The sequence below is a fragment of the Haliotis rufescens genome, unplaced genomic scaffold (assembly GCF_023055435.1).
Source record: "Haliotis rufescens isolate VD_foot unplaced genomic scaffold, xgHalRufe1.0.p SCAF_15, whole genome shotgun sequence".
In the NCBI taxonomy this organism is placed as follows: domain Eukaryota; kingdom Metazoa; phylum Mollusca; class Gastropoda; order Lepetellida; family Haliotidae; genus Haliotis; species Haliotis rufescens.
Genome location: NW_025963835.1, coordinates 21,362,624 through 21,379,986, shown reverse-complemented (window position 1 = coordinate 21,379,986; position 17,363 = coordinate 21,362,624). Strand labels below are relative to the sequence as shown.

The 17,363-nt window shown below is 39.1% G+C and overlaps 1 protein-coding gene across 4 annotated transcripts in view; it reads left to right on the top strand.

Annotated features, from left to right (window-relative positions):
- LOC124135187 (P2X purinoceptor 4-like) overlaps positions 1–17,363 on the top strand; it is a 141,647-nt gene that overhangs the window by 59,959 nt on the left and 64,325 nt on the right. For all 4 annotated transcript variants that reach the window (XM_046500429.2, XM_046500427.2, XM_046500432.2 and 1 more), the window contains exon 8: positions 178–308. In XM_046500429.2, the coding sequence (XP_046356385.2) occupies positions 178–308 (131 nt within the window). The remainder of the gene's footprint in view (positions 1–177; positions 309–17,363) is intronic.

Genomic DNA, 17,363 nt, shown 5'->3' with positions numbered 1-17,363 from the left:
TAGATGACAATAAGTATAGAATTTATAAATGATGAAGGAGGGAATCAGAATTGTAAAGATGAAATTATAAATACCAAGATTTATACACCATCTGTCCTAAAGCATGGTGATATGAGCTTGCTCAACTTGCTGTTATATCGTGGCCTATGTTATAACTGCTTCTGTGCCATGTTTCAGGGTGGTGTCATACAGATTGTTATAACCTGGGACTGTAACCTTGACTACAGCGTGGATGATTGCGTCCCGGAGTACACCTTTAGGAGACTGGATAGTGACGATTATAAAGTTTCTAAAGGATATAATTTCAGGTAAGGTCAAATTGATATCAGTACTGATTTTGTTTATCCATGAAAGCATTGCGTGATGATGCTGGTGAATTTAGTCCTCACTTGTTTGTGTCTGTGTGAGTTGAACTATACAAGCATTGCTTGATTGTGTTTGTGAAGTTTATTATGAAAGCACTACTTGATTGTGCTTGTGTGAGTTTGACAATGAAAGCATTACTTGATTGTGCTTGTGTGAGTTTGACAATGAAAGCACTACTTGATTGTGCTTGTGTGAGTTTGACAATGAAGCACTACTTGATTGTGCTTGTGTGAGTTTGACAATGAAAGCACTACTTGATTGTGCTTGTGTGAGTTTGACAATGAAGCACTACTTGATTGTGCTTGTGTGAGTTTGACAATGAAAGCATTACTTGATTGTGCTTGTGTGAGTTTTACAATGAAAGCATTACTTGATTGTGCTTGTGAGTTTAATTATGAAAGCATTACTTGATTGTGGATGTGTGTACAACCATGAAAGCATTACTGGCTGCAAATGCCAGTAAATATTCCCAAATAGGAATTAAAAAATTGGGAATTTAAAAAATCTCAATTTATGTTAATATGGTTATACTAATGAGATAGCTTGGTCAAGGTGACCTATCGGTATATTTCACTGGAAGTTAGGTAATATAGGACCAATGTAGAGGAAGTGATCAATTTTACATTAGCGCATTGAAAACAATTTTAAGATACTCAGAAATTAAAGAAAAAAAGAACTTTTAATATATATATAAAAAAATTACAAAATATTTTTTCCCAAGGGCAGTTTTGAATCCTAGATAAATCCATTGGGTCTCTTACTGCTCTCACGAGTCCAAATTTCCACATTTAGTTTTCAAACTCCCAAACCTCAGTAAGAAAATCCACTTACATAAACATTAAACCTTCTGTAATTACTCAGCGACCAAGCAACAATCAACACTAAAGTGCACAAGGTACAACTGGGACATTGAACAGTAGATTGTCTCCTACTGCAGAACAAATGCCTCGCTCTTTCTCCAAGTAGTCATAGCCAAGAAAGGGCAAAGGTTTATGAAAACTGTCTCCAAGGCAGACGAATCTTATCTTGCACCATGACAATATAAACGCACACAGCACAGTTGTAAATTGGATTTTTAAAAAGTGATGTACATAGGAACCCTGTTTATGTGGACAGTCCTGTTAGTTGAGAATGGCTGTATTACCGAGTTTGATTAGAATTCTCTCCCCTGCCTCTGTACTTTTAGACCATGTGAGTGAGTTGGGTTTAACGCCGCTTTGAACATTAAACTGGGCATAAAAACATATACTCACTCACTCTTAATTTTAACTGGTTTGTCAAAAACAAGTGAACATATTTAATTGGAATTGTTGGATCCTTTTTTGGAATTGGGGGGCACAGGTGGCCCAGTCGTCTAAGGCGCCGCGATTCGCTGTGCAGAGTTGCGTCCCTTGGACACGCCAGAAACCTATGATTGGGGGTTCGAATCCCGGTTCGCCCCAATTATGTTTCTAGGTTTGTCAGCACCATACCCGTGCTCATGGGTTTCACCGGAGTGGTAAACGTCTGAGACCTGCATCACTTCGGGCTTTCCTCCCACATTAAGCTGACACGCCGTGATATAACTGGAATAATGTTAAAAGCAGCGTTAAACCCAACTCACTTTTTGGAATTGAATGTCATCTAGGAAATGATTTCAAGTAGAACACTAACCATTAGCTGTGTTGATCAGATTGTTTAGGGACCTGAAAATTGAAAAATACACAAACAATTTCATCATGCCATTGATGACAGATGTAACAAGATTTGGTGTTGAAGATGATAGTGAGGTATCGGTCATGAGACATTGCCGTGGGTGGTTGAGAAGCAGATGATTAAACCAGAGTGTCATCCCCTCTGTCTTGAGTTGGTTCTTATCCATCAGTGTGGCGCCAAGCCAAGTAGTGTCTCAGACTTTAAGAAACTACATTTGAACTTATTACCGTATATCGCTGTGTATAAGGCGACCCCACGTATAAGACGACCCCCCTGTACACGCCTTAAAAATCAACCCAAAAGCCTATACTCCGTGTATAAGGCGACCTGGAATGAAACACATCACAAGTCTGATTGATATTCCGGTAGAAGATTTAACGTGCTTTAACGTTACTTTGGAGATTTAATGTGCGCTTTCCGACTGATGCGTATTTCGCACACATCACAAGTGCGCACACAAACCTTATATATGCAATAAAAATATGTTTATCTTGCGTTGTTTTTTTTCTACAATGATAGGTCGCGTGTGTAACTCCGGCACACGTCGCCATTTTGTGTTTACACGGTACGACACCAAATTGGTGCCCGTAAAATAAAATTCATTTATGAAGTAATAACATATAAGAGACAATGGTGAGTAATTTAATCGCCAATTAACTATGTTGTAACTAACTAGGCTTATGTTTGCTTCACATTCAGCGTGTTTATTCCACAATCACTTGTACACACCGTCTCCAACACTTGTTAATACAACTGTAAAAACAGCGGGAATTGATTTCAGCTTCACCGGTTATCACATGTTAGGTCACATGTGCAATATGCAAATGATTACCGGTACTTCCGGCTCTCTACTCACGGATGTTGATTGTTTTACCGTGTCAGGTGGTTTGACAATCTGCATCGAGGAGAGAGTCATTTCAACTTTATTTGCAGAAATTATTAAACTTTATTCAAGGAAAAGAGATACAAAATCATGTTTATGTATGGAAATAGTTCTTGGAACAGTTATTTAGGACGAAATGCGAAGTTTTATTGTCAAATGCTGGGCTGGCTATCGGACGCCAGTTGACATCGCCAGTGGAAAAAAATGTGAGATCTTCGACTCCGTGTATAAGACGACCCCCCTTCTTAGCCCCCTCATTTTAGGTACGAAAAACTCGCCTTATACACAGCGATATACGGTACTTTATGTGTTTACGTGGCATTTGTTTTGCTAACCAAGCAATTGTTTTGGCATTTTTGTTTCCAGAACCCCCCAAAAATATAAGGCTACACCAACTATCTGTTGCTTGCTTGTTGCATTATTGTGCTGAACAAGGTCACTGATTTCAAATGGTTGTCTACAGGTTTTTGTGTTATAAGCTTTTGTTTGTTTGTTTGTTTGTTTATCGTTTGTTTATTGTTTATTGCCACACTCAGCATTATGCCAGCTATGACTGTGGTCTGTAAATAATCGAGTCTGGACCAGACATTCCAGTGATTGACATCATGAACATCAATCCACGCAATCCAGATACGGTGAAATGCATCAACCAAGTCAGCAAACCTGACCATCCGATCCCGTTAATCGCCTTTTACAGCAAGCATGGTTTGCTGAAGACCAATTCTACCCCGGATCTTCACAGGTCGGATTCAACCTATATATGTGCTTGGAGATATCACTACAATAAAATTGCATCACAATGCTTTGCAGACCTTTGTTGCATCATCGGTTACTGTGACGTCCTGATCAAATGACATCACAAAACTCTCTGCCTCTGAACCTGTCAGCTGTACTTTTTACACTCAAGACACGTTTTTTCTTGGTGACAAACTGAAAAAGTTGGAAAAATGGAAGAATTTTTTATGATAAATAAAATCTCACCCAAGTGTCTTTTGATATCAAATATATCAAACTCGTCAAAAAAACTCCTGAGCACATGCAAGCTTTCCTAAGTTTTCAACTTTTATCGATTCATCTGTGTCCCTCGCTGTGATAGTGCGTGAATACTGTACAGACAGTGGCAGAACCATATTCACTGAATACATTTAGGTCCGCTCCTGGAAGCAGTTTGTGCAATTAACACAGCAAGCTCTCTTTTAATTTGTGAAATCTTACAAGTGACTTTTTAAACTGCATATTTTTTTGTGAGTGTGAATAGTTACAATTTTTCAGAACTTTCTTCGAAATTTAAGTCTGTCCTTAACTGACAAGTTAACATTTCTTAACAAAGGTCAAACAGCTTGATAAGAAGTAAACTCAGTCTTGTCTCTCATTACTGATCTGGAGCTGAAATAAAGAGGCAGTTAGTTGTCCGGAACTACAGATGTCAAGAAGCCTGGGTGTGATGAAGGTGTGTTAGGGAAGGAAGATCACAGTGTACCTTGTGGTTCGTCATTATGTAGTTAGGTTTATGGAGAAATAACGAGATTTTTAACTCATTTTTCTATCTGGTTCAAAGTTGCAAAAATATTGGGGTGACAGCCATGAAGTATTCTTGGGGATTGGGATTTTGTGTGGAGACTGGATATATTTTCGGCAAAACCAGACATGTTTTTAATGAAAACTATAAGTCTAAATACTTTTTTCTAAAAAAAACACCTTGCATCAATGTATGTTTGTGGCATAAAGTTACTTTTTTTAAGCATAATTATTTTTTTCAAAAATTCTCTGGGATGATTTCTCCTTTTCGAAAAAAATCTCATATTTAGCTCACCTGACTGAAAGTTGTGTGTGCTTGCATCATAGCCTGCTTCTTGATTCCTATATTCAATATGGCTGCTTCAGCTTTGTGGTTTGACCATGGTCTTATATTATCACAAAATGCATTTATTTGCCCTGTACACATAATCTCTTCAGAAATTTACAGCAATGATGTTCAAGAGATTTGAATCTGAATTTCAATATGGCAACCACGGCAGCCATATTGAAAAATCTATTTATGGCCTTTACTCAGCCATTCTTTTTCAATATGTAATAAAATTTAGTTTTTCATATTGGCTATAGATTATAGAAAAATATGTATTGAAAGAATTCCCAATACACAAGAATTTGAGTTGTCCAGGGAACAAAACACAATTCCAGGATACATCATAATCATTAAGGTGTCACACTTGGCTGAGCGGATCTGTGTTTTTCATTTGTGACAGGATCCACTGGTCTTAGGTTTGAATCCCAGATTTGACCTGTTTTTTGTCAGAAGCACCATCCACACCACCATGATAAAAATGAACTATTGTTCAATGGAGTGTTTACGATTTCCTGATTGACCCTAATCTCGCGCTCTGCCCCTCAACCTTTATATTAGATTGTCCCGAGTTACATCCTAACTGTTACATTTACATAAATTTATTGCACTTCACATGTGAAAACACTAGTGTATTTTTTGTCTGTCACAATCATTTTCAAGCACCCTCTGAAACAGTCTTTTGTAAGCAGCTGTTTTAATTGTTGTGCTCTCTGTTTGAAGCTGCAGATAAAAAAATAGCTTTAAAACTTGTAAGTATTTGTTGATTGAAAAGTAGTTTAAGTCAGTTTCAATCAATCAATATTGCATCGAGAACAGTTGAATTCTCTTTGAAATTGATCATGTTGAAAAACATTGAGATTAGAAGCTTGGAGAATGTCAACCTTTTTTTATGAAAAAGCCAATAAATAAAGATTTCATGACAGTGTTAAAAGATAAGAAACACTTGCAAATTGACAAAAGTCAGGATTTCAGGAATTTTAAAAAATGGGTGAACCCAGTGGAGGTACCAAGACAGTATTTTGTTTGTTTGTGTGTTTTTTAACGTCGCTCTCAGCAATATTCCAGCTATATGATGCCAGTCTGTAAATAATTGAGTCTGGACCAAACAATCCAGTGATTGACATCATGAACATCAATCCACACAAGTGGGATACGATGACACGTATCAACCAAGTCAGTGAGCATGACCACCCAATGCTGTTAGTCGCCTCTTACAACAAGCATAGTCGCTTTTTTCGGCATGCATGGGTTGTTGAAGACCTATTCTAACCCAAATCTTCACGTGTCACCAAGGCAGTAATAGTTGTAAGCATATGAGATAAAGACAGCCGAAATGATGTAATATTATTATTTTTTCTTGTGTGTTCTTCTGAGAAAATGCATCATACAAAAAAACAATGTGCAAGAGTTGGGTTTGATGAACAGTCCAAGAAATACTAGGATCAGTAGAGTCACTGAAACAACATTGATGATTTCTTCCACGCTTGTGCATCGTGCATCACACGGCAACATGTTTTGTACATGTACATGGTGTGTACCAGATAACCTGACATAAGAATAGGGACACGGAAACTGACACAGATAGGAAACAGGAAATAACACTGTTGTTTAAGATGGAAATGTTTCATTAGTGTTGAAAATGTTCCATCAAGAGCGGGGGCACGGGTGGCCAAGTCGTGTAAGGCGCCGCGATTCGCTGTGCAGAGTTGCGTCCCCTGGACACGCCAGAAACCTATGATTGTGAGTTCGAATCCCGGTTCGCCCCGATTATGTTTCTAGGTTTGTCAGCACCATACCCGTGCTCGTGGGTTTCACCGAAGTGGTAAACGTCTGAGACCTGCATCACTTTGGGCTTTCCTCCCACATTGAGCTGACACGCCGTGATATAACTGGTGATATAATGTTAAAAGCGGCGTTAAACCCAACTCACTCACTCACTCCATCAAGAGCACAATACCCCTTCTCAATAAATGTTCACAGTGGCAGAGGCCCTATAGTGAGAATTCAGTTTTATGAAGACCCAGTTTGTTGCTAGCATGGACTTTTAATTCTCAGTTTCAATTTTGTCCTTTAATATACTGGAAGATTGACGATCCTACCAATAATTCTGCCCAGCTTGTGAAGATTTGGGGTGGGGCTCCAGCAACCCATGCTTGCCATAAAAGGCGACTATGCTTGTCGTAAGAGGCGACTAGCGGGATGGTGGTCAGATTCGGTGACTTGGTTGATGCATGTCATTGTATCCCAGTTGCGTGAATTGATGTTCATGATGTCAATCACTGGATAGTCTGGTGCAGACTCAATTATTTACAGACCGCCGTCATATAGCAAGAATATTGCTGAGTGCGGCGTAAAACAACAAACAACCAACATCCATCGTCCAGGTCCAAATAGATCTCCAGTGCCCAATGCTTATCTCCCTGTAATTGTTCCATGTCTGAATAGATCTCCAGTACCACGTGCTTCTCTCCCTGTGGAGATTCTAGGTCAGATCAGATCTGAAGTTATACCTTTTTTTTGCAGATTAAAGCCATCTTGACATTTACAAGTAGCCACTTCAGATCAATAGAAAACAATTTTTTTTGGCGAAAAACACTGGCTAAGTCCCTCTGACATTACATAAAGACAACTGGTTTGAACAAACCAGGGTGATGAGAATTCAAGTAATGAACCGATGTTTAAACAAATCAAATCCTTGAAACAATTGCCCTTTTATTCCTGGTTCCCCTGTCAACATGTTGAAAATTTATCTAATTTGAAATCCTTGAGTGGAAATCTCTCCCCAAAGAACTGCTGTCAATGTCTGTGGATGTCTACCATTAAGCCATTACCGCTGTCAGCCATCTTGCTTTTGTCTCTGCCAAACTCTGGCAACTTCCTCCGAGACAAAATTCACAAATGTTTGATCACAGCATACTGATTGGCAACTGTTATAGAGGGTTCTTTTTGCCTGTGATGCTAAATGTTTGAGTTCCATGAATTGTTTCGTTTCTATGCTGGACTGACAGTTGAGATAAGAAACAGCCTGTGAAATGCCGTTGATCATACACTATCTGTCGATCTGGGCAATATCTTTCCTTTCTTTTTCTTGTATCGGCTGGGGCGGTCGGGTAGCCTAGTGGTTAAAGCGTTCGCTCATCACGCCGAAGACCCGGGTTCGATTCCCGACATGGGTACAATGTGTGAAGCCCATTTCTGGTGTCCCCCGCCATGATATTGCTGGAATATTGCTGAAAGCGGCGTAAAACCTTACTCACTCACTCTTGTATCTGTTTAAGTGGCAGCGGAAAAATGATTTTCATTTTCACGTTTTTGTAAGGGTTTGAACAACTTAATGCACAAGATTTTGATGACTTACAATTTGAAATGAATAATCTTCTAGTTGTTTTCATTCATTGGTTGTGGTTTTGTTTTGCAAGAGTATCCTCATCCAGTTGGGGGTATTAAAACAATATCTTGTGTTCAAAATGTGTAACACGTTCAAATTGGTCAGATTCTCTCTGTGGAGGTTCCAGGTCAGAATAGATATCCAGTATGCAATGCTTGTCTCCCTGTGGAGATTCTAGGTCAGAATAGATCTCCAGTACCCCATGCTTGTCTCCCTGTGGAGATTCTAGGTCAGAATAGATCTCCAGTACCCAATGCTTGTCTCCCTGTGGAGATTCTAGGTCAGAATGGGAGTATGAAAACAATAGCTTGTGTTCAAAATGCTTCACACGTTCAAATTGGTCAGATTCTCAAGAGGCTAAGGAATTTGGTATAAATGTAACAGTTATGTGGGATTAATCACGTTTGACAGATGTATTTTTTATTACTCCTGATGGTATTGATTTGGGGCAAATGGAGGTCCACTGTTGGTTTATGGGGTCACTTACGCATTGAAGAAACATTTGTATCCTTTGTGGAAACTCTGCTATTATTCTTTGTAAACGTAGACTTGGATGCATTGATCTTTATGGATGTAAGTAGGGAAGATGATATTCCCACATGTAGTTGTAGCCACCACTCTGAAGTCATTAGTTCAGTGTCCAAATTATTGTGGTATTCGATTTAATCAATATTTATTTCCAAGAAAAAGGAATGGGATTGGTGAACCTATTTAAACACCTCTCCTTACAAAGAACATTTATCAATTGATAAGAGTAAACTGTACGTAAAATATAAATTTAGATTAATTGTGCCTACTGTTGCAAATATTATGATGATATACAAGTCACACACAAATACATGCATACATATATCAGTACATATACAAGCAGCATATCACACATACAAACAACTATTTGATCGATGTAATCATTGTGAAGACATATTTAGATTTTAAATCTTTTAGATTTGGCAATGAACAAATGGACAGATTGTACAATAGCAGTATTCAACCAAATATTTATGCCCCCAATGTGAAGAGTTAGGTGAGAGCTCGTTTCCTGAGCAGAACCCCAAAACCTTTGAATATTTCTGGATGAAACTTGCAGTACAGATTAGTTTAGTGGTGAACTGGTGCCATTTGAAGATTTGGGATTTATATGGTTTGGTTTTTTTAAAATTGTTTTTATGACAAGTTTGACCTGTACTGAAAATGAGGGTCATGCTCATGTCAGGAGCAGGACTCCAAAACCGTTGACTATTTCTGGATCACCACTTGTTATTCAGATCAGTTTAGTGGTGAACTGGTGCCTTTTTATGATTTGGGATATTGAAACAATATTGAACAGCACTAAGTTTTTCTTCACTGACCTGAAGGTGTCCAATCAGTGCCTTTTTGAAACCAGCTTACATGGTAGAATGCTTAACATCATCTGGTAACAGCATATCACAGTACCGCATTTGACGTAATAGGCGCCCAGGGTGTTCTAAAAAGTAGAAATAGAGGGCTATTATTAGAATATAATTTTTGGAAAAAAAACAGAGTTGAAAGATCGTAAATTTCATGGTTTATGCAGACAGCCTGAAATGCTACAAAAGAAAGGTCTATGCGTATTATACACAATAGGTATATTTTTCCAGAATTTAATTGCGCATAATTAAGGTGCATATAACCCAGGAGTACGTACTATATATGAATAAATAAGTCTTGTGTACATTGGTCAATAGGAACAGGTACTAATTTGGATTGTTCACTAGCCAATATATTAGCAAATATCGCTGTGGGCCCTTATTAGAGTGGGGCACGTATTATGTTGAATACAGTATTTTATACTGTATATTTAACAGAATGTGTAAAGCTGGATTGGTAAACAAGTAAAGACTTATGTCAATACCGATCCAGTTGTCACACAGTGTTATCAGTTATAATGTACAGTCCGGGGTAAGTGGAAAAGTAACTGTTATGCTTAAAAACACAGTTATTGATTTTAAAGTACAGTATTTGTGCCCCTGTAGGGTAATTTGTGGAAACCTTTTCACAACAGTAAAAATTACAAATTGGAGGTTGTCCAAATCCTTTCTCTAACTGGTATCATAATCTCATTTGCCGCCAGACACATTGTCCATACTCGATGGCTTAACATTTCACTACATTCAGCTCATTTTCAATGAACAGCTGTGCTTTGATACAATCATTTTCTCATTTATCCCAATCTCATTGAAAGAAGTGGAACTTCCATAAACCTCCCCCAACAATGTTCACATTTCTTCACAAAGCAGACTGAAGATATATCATTGTTCACGTTTATTCACAGTTGTTAAACAAAGTTAGATCATCATCAGTTGTATAAATGTTTTTAACACATGACCCCAAAACATGTAACCGAATGGATTAACTATATAATTGATAAAAGTCAATTTAGGGTAAAAATTGATTAAAATGTGAAAGTTTTTACACAAAGTAAGACAAAATTCCAAAAAAAATTATTTTATCAGTGTCAATGACCTGTCCCCAAGCTCACTTTCAACAAAGGTTTTTACCTATTTAGTGTCTCTTTGATGGATGTCGCTGTTTGTTTGAAGTTGTCAGTGACTCGTTAGCCTCAATAAAACACACAGTGCCTTATGTAACGATGTCTAATTAAATTCCTCTTTACACTAACAGTTAGAACTGCTCACCCCATGTGGTGCTCGTATTGATAATCCTTAATTACAGAAGCTTGGGGTGAATGAGCTTATTAAGCAGGCTGCTCTGCCAGTGATTGATGTCACTTGTCTGGCTGACTGGCCATGGACTGTGGAGAGGGGGGGGGCTCACTGTGCAGCCTTCTTTTGTTTGAGACTATCAGTGCAGTGGAGCATGGTGATTGGTAACAACGGACTGCATGGGGGGCCATATACAAAATACAGTAGCTGATATTGATATACATGTATTAATATATTTTTGGATAACACACAGTATTGGTGATTCAAGTCTTTTCCTTTTTAAATTCAAACAAAGATTAAGAGACTCTTGTTCTCATTTTGCATTTTGCATATATCTTTCTTATGACATACCGATCCACTTCATAAAACTATTTACGAATTCCAGATGCAATATTTTCGGACTTAAAGTTGAAACAGGTTGAAATCTAAATATTCCATATGAGAACAGACTCTGTATCTTCTGCGATTCCCTTGATAAATCCTTTATAGAAGATGAACATCATGTTGATATAAACATATTTATTTCCATAAAGTGGAGGGATTGGCAAACAAGCAAATTTTGCTTATCTGAATGCCTCTCCCAAACATGATACACATACAAATTACAATGTACTGAAAGTGACGTGAGTAATAGCATACATTGTATAATTGACAGTAAAGATAAAGATTCTGTAAGTGTTCAATTATTGGATTATCTTTCGTAACTACACTTACGTTATTATTTACATCCAGCACAACAACATCGCATTATCATATAGCAAAGCCAACATCTCAGACAAAATCTCCAAATCGTCAAAAAGAACATCATGTTCTCATGATATGCCCAAGAAATCAGACTGTCAGATATCAATACATAGCACAAGGTTTACACATTGCTCAAATTGTTTAACATTCGTATCATTAATGTCATCAACAGATAAAAATATTATGATATCTATTGGAAAGTTTTTGCTGATAGTATAAGAGAAGAACCTTTGGTTGTTTAAGCATAAGGATTTGAATCATGTGTCATAAAGTCATAAATGTGCTACATACATAGCATACCTACATGCGTGCAGGTTATATAACATGTATATGGGTATGATTTAAAAACGATATTACATGGCAGTAGTTTAGTTGGCAGTTCTACAAACATGACTATTCTTAAATCAGTTCATTATTTCATTGTCAAAAGCAAAAGATTTGAGTAGCTTAATTTTATGCAAAACTGCTATATCTTATTTTGCAGACATCACTTGTATTGGCTTCATATATTTCATTTGTGCATTTAGTATGTTTATGTTTATCACTTTCTTATATATAACCAGCTGTTGTAAAGTTATTACCTGGAGAGGTATTTACATAAGCAAGTTTTGCTTGTTTACCGATCCAGATTTCTTTTGAAATATATTTATGTTTAAACCACCATAACATGTATATTTTATTGTATTTTGGGGTGGAGGCCTAACTACTGAATTAATCTTGTCTTGTCTATATTTATGTTTCATTTGCCTGAGATACACACACAGATAAATATTGCATGTGTGAAAATTGTGCTATTTTCTATATGATTATCTTAGCATATAATACAATCAGAAATACATTCACATTAGAAATACACAACACCACTTCTGAATATACATCTACACACCAAAAACCACTTGTGATATGGCCCCCTTTCTTAAAACAACACAGATTTTTTAATACCCTACAAGCTGCCTGCACAGGAGGTTAAACTGGGAAGGAACAGAATTAATTAGCCCTAACGAGGTGTTGAGACACCAATTGTTTTCACCTGTGTATAAAAGTATCGGTGTGCTATGCAGTTCTCAATCTGAAGTCAACATGCTGACATCATCACTTGCTGAGAGTCTGCCCCAGAAGGCTGTGGAGTACCTACACGAGCAGTCGCAATTCTATCTGGAGTCCTGGTACTTCAAGGAGACCGACCACAAGGTGAAACTATGCTTCTCTTATGACAACAGCAGACAGGCCAAGAAGGTAGCACTACCAAAAGCAAGTGGGAACAAGTCTGAAAACCAGAATAAAGATGGTGCCAGAGCTTCGAGAAGAGATAAGAATTTTGAGCGGCAAGAAAATTTGTCTGAAAGTTTGTGTCATGTAAATTATGAAAATCAACTTGCATCTGTTGCCCGGACACCACTGAAGTGTGTCCCTCGGACTGAGAACCTTCAGACCTTCCAAGCCCAAGCTGATACACCGCAGAAGTTTTTTGCCAACTTGTTGAAGAAGAAACCGGCACATTCTAAGAGTGATGTCAGCATCAGGAACGACTCCCCCACAAGGAGCAGCCCCGTACAGCGGATGGTTGCTGTGATGGTCGGCAAGACTGATTACTACCCAGAACATTCCAATCTGGTGGACAGAACCACGCAGGCGGGTACTACAGTGTCCTGTCATGGAATGACAACACAGACAGATCATTCAGCCCACAGTTACGGGGTCAATGTGTACCCTCAGTCACAGAATGGATGTGTTCAGACAGAGTCAGCTTGGAGTGACGTCAGTGTGTGGACTCAGACAAACATTGAAGTGAAGGCCAAATGTGTGCAAGCAGGATCAGGGTTGGATTGTAATGGTGCAGCCACCCAAACGGAGAGCAGAGCAGTGAAAGTAGAAAACACTTCAGTACAAACTTGTCGGGTCCTCAGTGGATCTGCTTCTTTATCTGCACATCCACAAGAAGGATCTGTTTCTGTACAAACTGAGCAATTCAGTGAATCTGCTTCTCAGACTGATGGGCTTGAAGTACTTCCTCAACAAGAGAACATTTCAGTTCAAACTGATTCCAGTCAGGCTGTCACTGGCGTTGCTTCTCAAACCGATACTTCAGTTCACCCTCAAGGTGAGACTATTTCAGTTCAAACTGATTCCAGTCAGGCTGTCAGTGGCGTTGCTTCTCAAACCGATACTTCAGTTCACCCTCAAGGTGAGACTATTTCAGTTCAAACTGATTCCTGTCAAACCCTGAGTGACATTGCTTCTCAAACTGATAATTCAGTTCACCCTCAAGGTGAGACTATTTCAGTTCAAACTGATTCCTGTCAAACCCTGAGTGACATTGCTTCTCAAACTGATAATTCAGTTCACCCTCAAGGTGAGACTATTTCAGTTCAAACTGATTCCTGTCAAACCCTGAGTGACATTGCTTCCCAAACTGATAATTCAGTTCACCCTCAAGGTGAGACTATTTCAGTTCAAACCGATTCTTCATGTCAGGTCGTCAGTGACATTGCTTCTCAAACTGATGATTCAGTTCACCCTCAAGGTGAGACTATTTCAGTTCAAACTGATTCATGTCAGGTCGTCAGTGACATTGCTTCTCAAACTGATGATTCAGTTCACCCTCAAGGTGAGACTATTTCAGTTCAAACTGATTCCTGTCAAACCCTCAGTGAAACTGCCTGTGAGACTGGTATTGATGTACACCCGCTCGTTGAGAATAGTTCCATGCAGAAAACTGGTTCATTTGTCAAACAAGGAGCTTGTACTCAGACAGATACTGCAAGCCCCCATGTTGACGATGGTTGGGCACAAACTGATCCCGTTGATATTTGCCACAGTAATGCTACACATCTGGAACAAGCCACTCAAATCAGCAGTAAAGACATTGACTACAGTGCTGAGGTAACCACTCAAACAGATGTGGGTCCACTCGAGACCAGGGTCACACAGACAGACTATTTCCAGCATCGTCATGCAAGCACACAGACTGCAAAGTACAAGGTTTTGAGATCCAAAGTAAAACCAGTAACTGTTTCTCCTTGGAACAAGGTGGAGAAGTTCACAAAGCAGTTATCATCCCCAAAGGTTTCCACTGTCAATAATGTATTTCAGTTCAGCTCAAATTCCGATCCCCAGTTGACATCGCCAAGCAGGCAACAGTTAGGAAATAGTGGGAAGAAGTCAAGTAGAAAATCCAGAGATGCCAGCAAACAAGCAGTGAAGGAGAAACATGTTTCCTTTAAAATTGACGTTTCCAACATGATGGAAAATATTCTCAACGGCTCAAAACAACCGACGATAGCAAGTGCTGATTGCTGTGCCTCTGGAGTCACCCAAGTGGCAAAGGTCAATGCTTCATGTGAGAATTCAACTCTGACCTCTAACATGCTACAGAAACCAGTTGCTTCGTCAAATGTTGTACGGTCAGACGAGACCCAAAAGAGCAACACACCTAGCCCATCAGCAGAGTCTCACAAGACCAACTCACCTACCCCATCAGCAGAGTCTCACAAGATCAACTCACCTACTCCATCAGCAGAGTCTCACAAGACCAACTCATCTACCCCATCAGCAGAGTCTCACAAGATCAACTCACCTACTCCATCAGCAGAGTCTCACAAGATCAACTCACCTACTCCATCAGCAGAGTCTCACAAGACCAACTCATCTACCCCATCAGCAGAGTCTCACAAGATCAACTCACCTACCCCATCAGCAGAGTCTCACAAGACCAACTCATCTACCCCATCAGGGATGACCCAAAACTCATCTACTCCATCAAGGAAGAAGACGACCACGACCATTGTTTCTACACCCATCTTCAACACATCTTCCGAGAAGACCAACGTTGCCACCCCTATCTTCTTCACAGTATCAGACAAGTACGATCGCTCCAGTCTGCCACTCTCCGATGAGGCTGTCACTGTTAGGTCTCTAATACAGGCAACCAAAGCCTTCATCATCAAGGACTACAAGTACCAGAAGGGATCAAAATCCTGGCGGATTGATGATGCCGATGGCCCTGACGAATTCTGTGTATATGAGACCATTAAGGGGAAGCCAGAGTATGACATAGAGCTGGAGTCGATGCATGCAGTCAGGTTAAGCATGCCGTTTATACCAAAGGCAGTGTTGAGGCAGGTTCACTACAGATGTGTGTATCGGAATGTGTACGAGTATGAACCTGAAGGGAGGATGCTCCTTCGGGAAGTACTGGAGTGGCAGGACATCCTTGATGAGTTGATGGATTAGGTTGAAGATGTGTCCCGGTACTGTTTGGAAGTGGCCAAGGGTCCATGAGGTGATGAGGGGTTAGCTTGAAAGTGGCCCCTGGGCGTCCAAATGCATAAATTTGTCTAGTGTCTGATGGTGTTGAAACTTCACGATATGTGTACCATATTAAGGATTGGACAGTCACACTCTCTAGGACTGGTTGCAAGATCATGTACAGTTGTGGGACTGATCTGCTATGTCATGTGTTTTATGTGTATTCGTTTGTAATCAACTCTCTGCAATAAAACTTTTATATATGAAGAGAATGTTGTTGAAAGATTTCCTGTTTCACCTTGTTCAATAGACAGTGCATCAGTCAAACACTGAATCATTTTAAGAACTGACTTACGGTACAGAGGAAATCTCCTTTAAAATTATCATTCATCAACTCTTCGATTCTTTACCATGTTTACACTGACAGTTTGAAATGCTTGATGGGCATTCCTTAGGAGTTGATGGATGACAAAGTAGACACAATTTATGGATAACAACTTCTTATTTTACTGTAATTGTGACGTTTTGGAATAGATCCTCATACCATTGTCAGGCAAGGCTATTTGTAGCTTGTTCTTGTTCACGACGGATGTAATATGTTGAACAGTATGGACATCTAGTGGTCACATCTGACAGAGCCCTTGTGGGTCATTCGGTCAGATAAATAGCAGGTCAAACAGAGAGGCGGACAAATAGGTTAGCGTGGTCCAGGAGCAATCCATCTGTGTCTTAACCTTGTTAGGGTTGGTGGTTGGTTTGTTTCTTGTTTAACACCTCACTCAGCAATATTCCAGCTATATGACGGCGGTCTGTAAATAATCTAGTCTGGACCAGAAAATCCAGTGTTTGGCATTATGAACATCGATCCACACAATTGGGATTGATGACATGCATCAACCAAGTCAGTGAGTCTGACCACCCGATCCCGTTAGTTGTCATTTACAGCAAGCATAGTCACCTTTTACGACAAGCATGGGTTGCTGAAGACATTCTACCCCAGATCTTCCCCATTGTTAGGGAATGATAGAACAGGTTGTGTAACTTTGTCAGTGTGTTTGGGGTATCGACAGTGATTGTTATTTGTCTCAATTTTACTGTTATTTTTGCAGTTTGAAACAGTAAAATGTCACAGAAATTTATGTATTAAATGTTAACAATGGGTTTTATTCATTTTTGACTGATTTCCTCTACAATTTGTTTTTAAAAAAAGCCGAAAAGAGGAAATAATTGGCAGGAATTTGGCATCTGAAGAAAATAAATGTTCATCACCCAAAACTGACTGTCACACAATCTCATTAAAATCAGACCTTAGTTCTCGCTACTGATAAACAAAGATCTGAAGACATCTCATTAGGGTCACGTTAGAACGACCTTTTATCCGCCCAATCAGAGCGTTGCTTAACAGATCATGAAAGTGACAGTTGTGATTTCTAATCATGCAACCCCAAAAACTTTACACAGGGTATTCCAAATGATAGTTATGGGTTTAATGTCTAACTCCATACAATC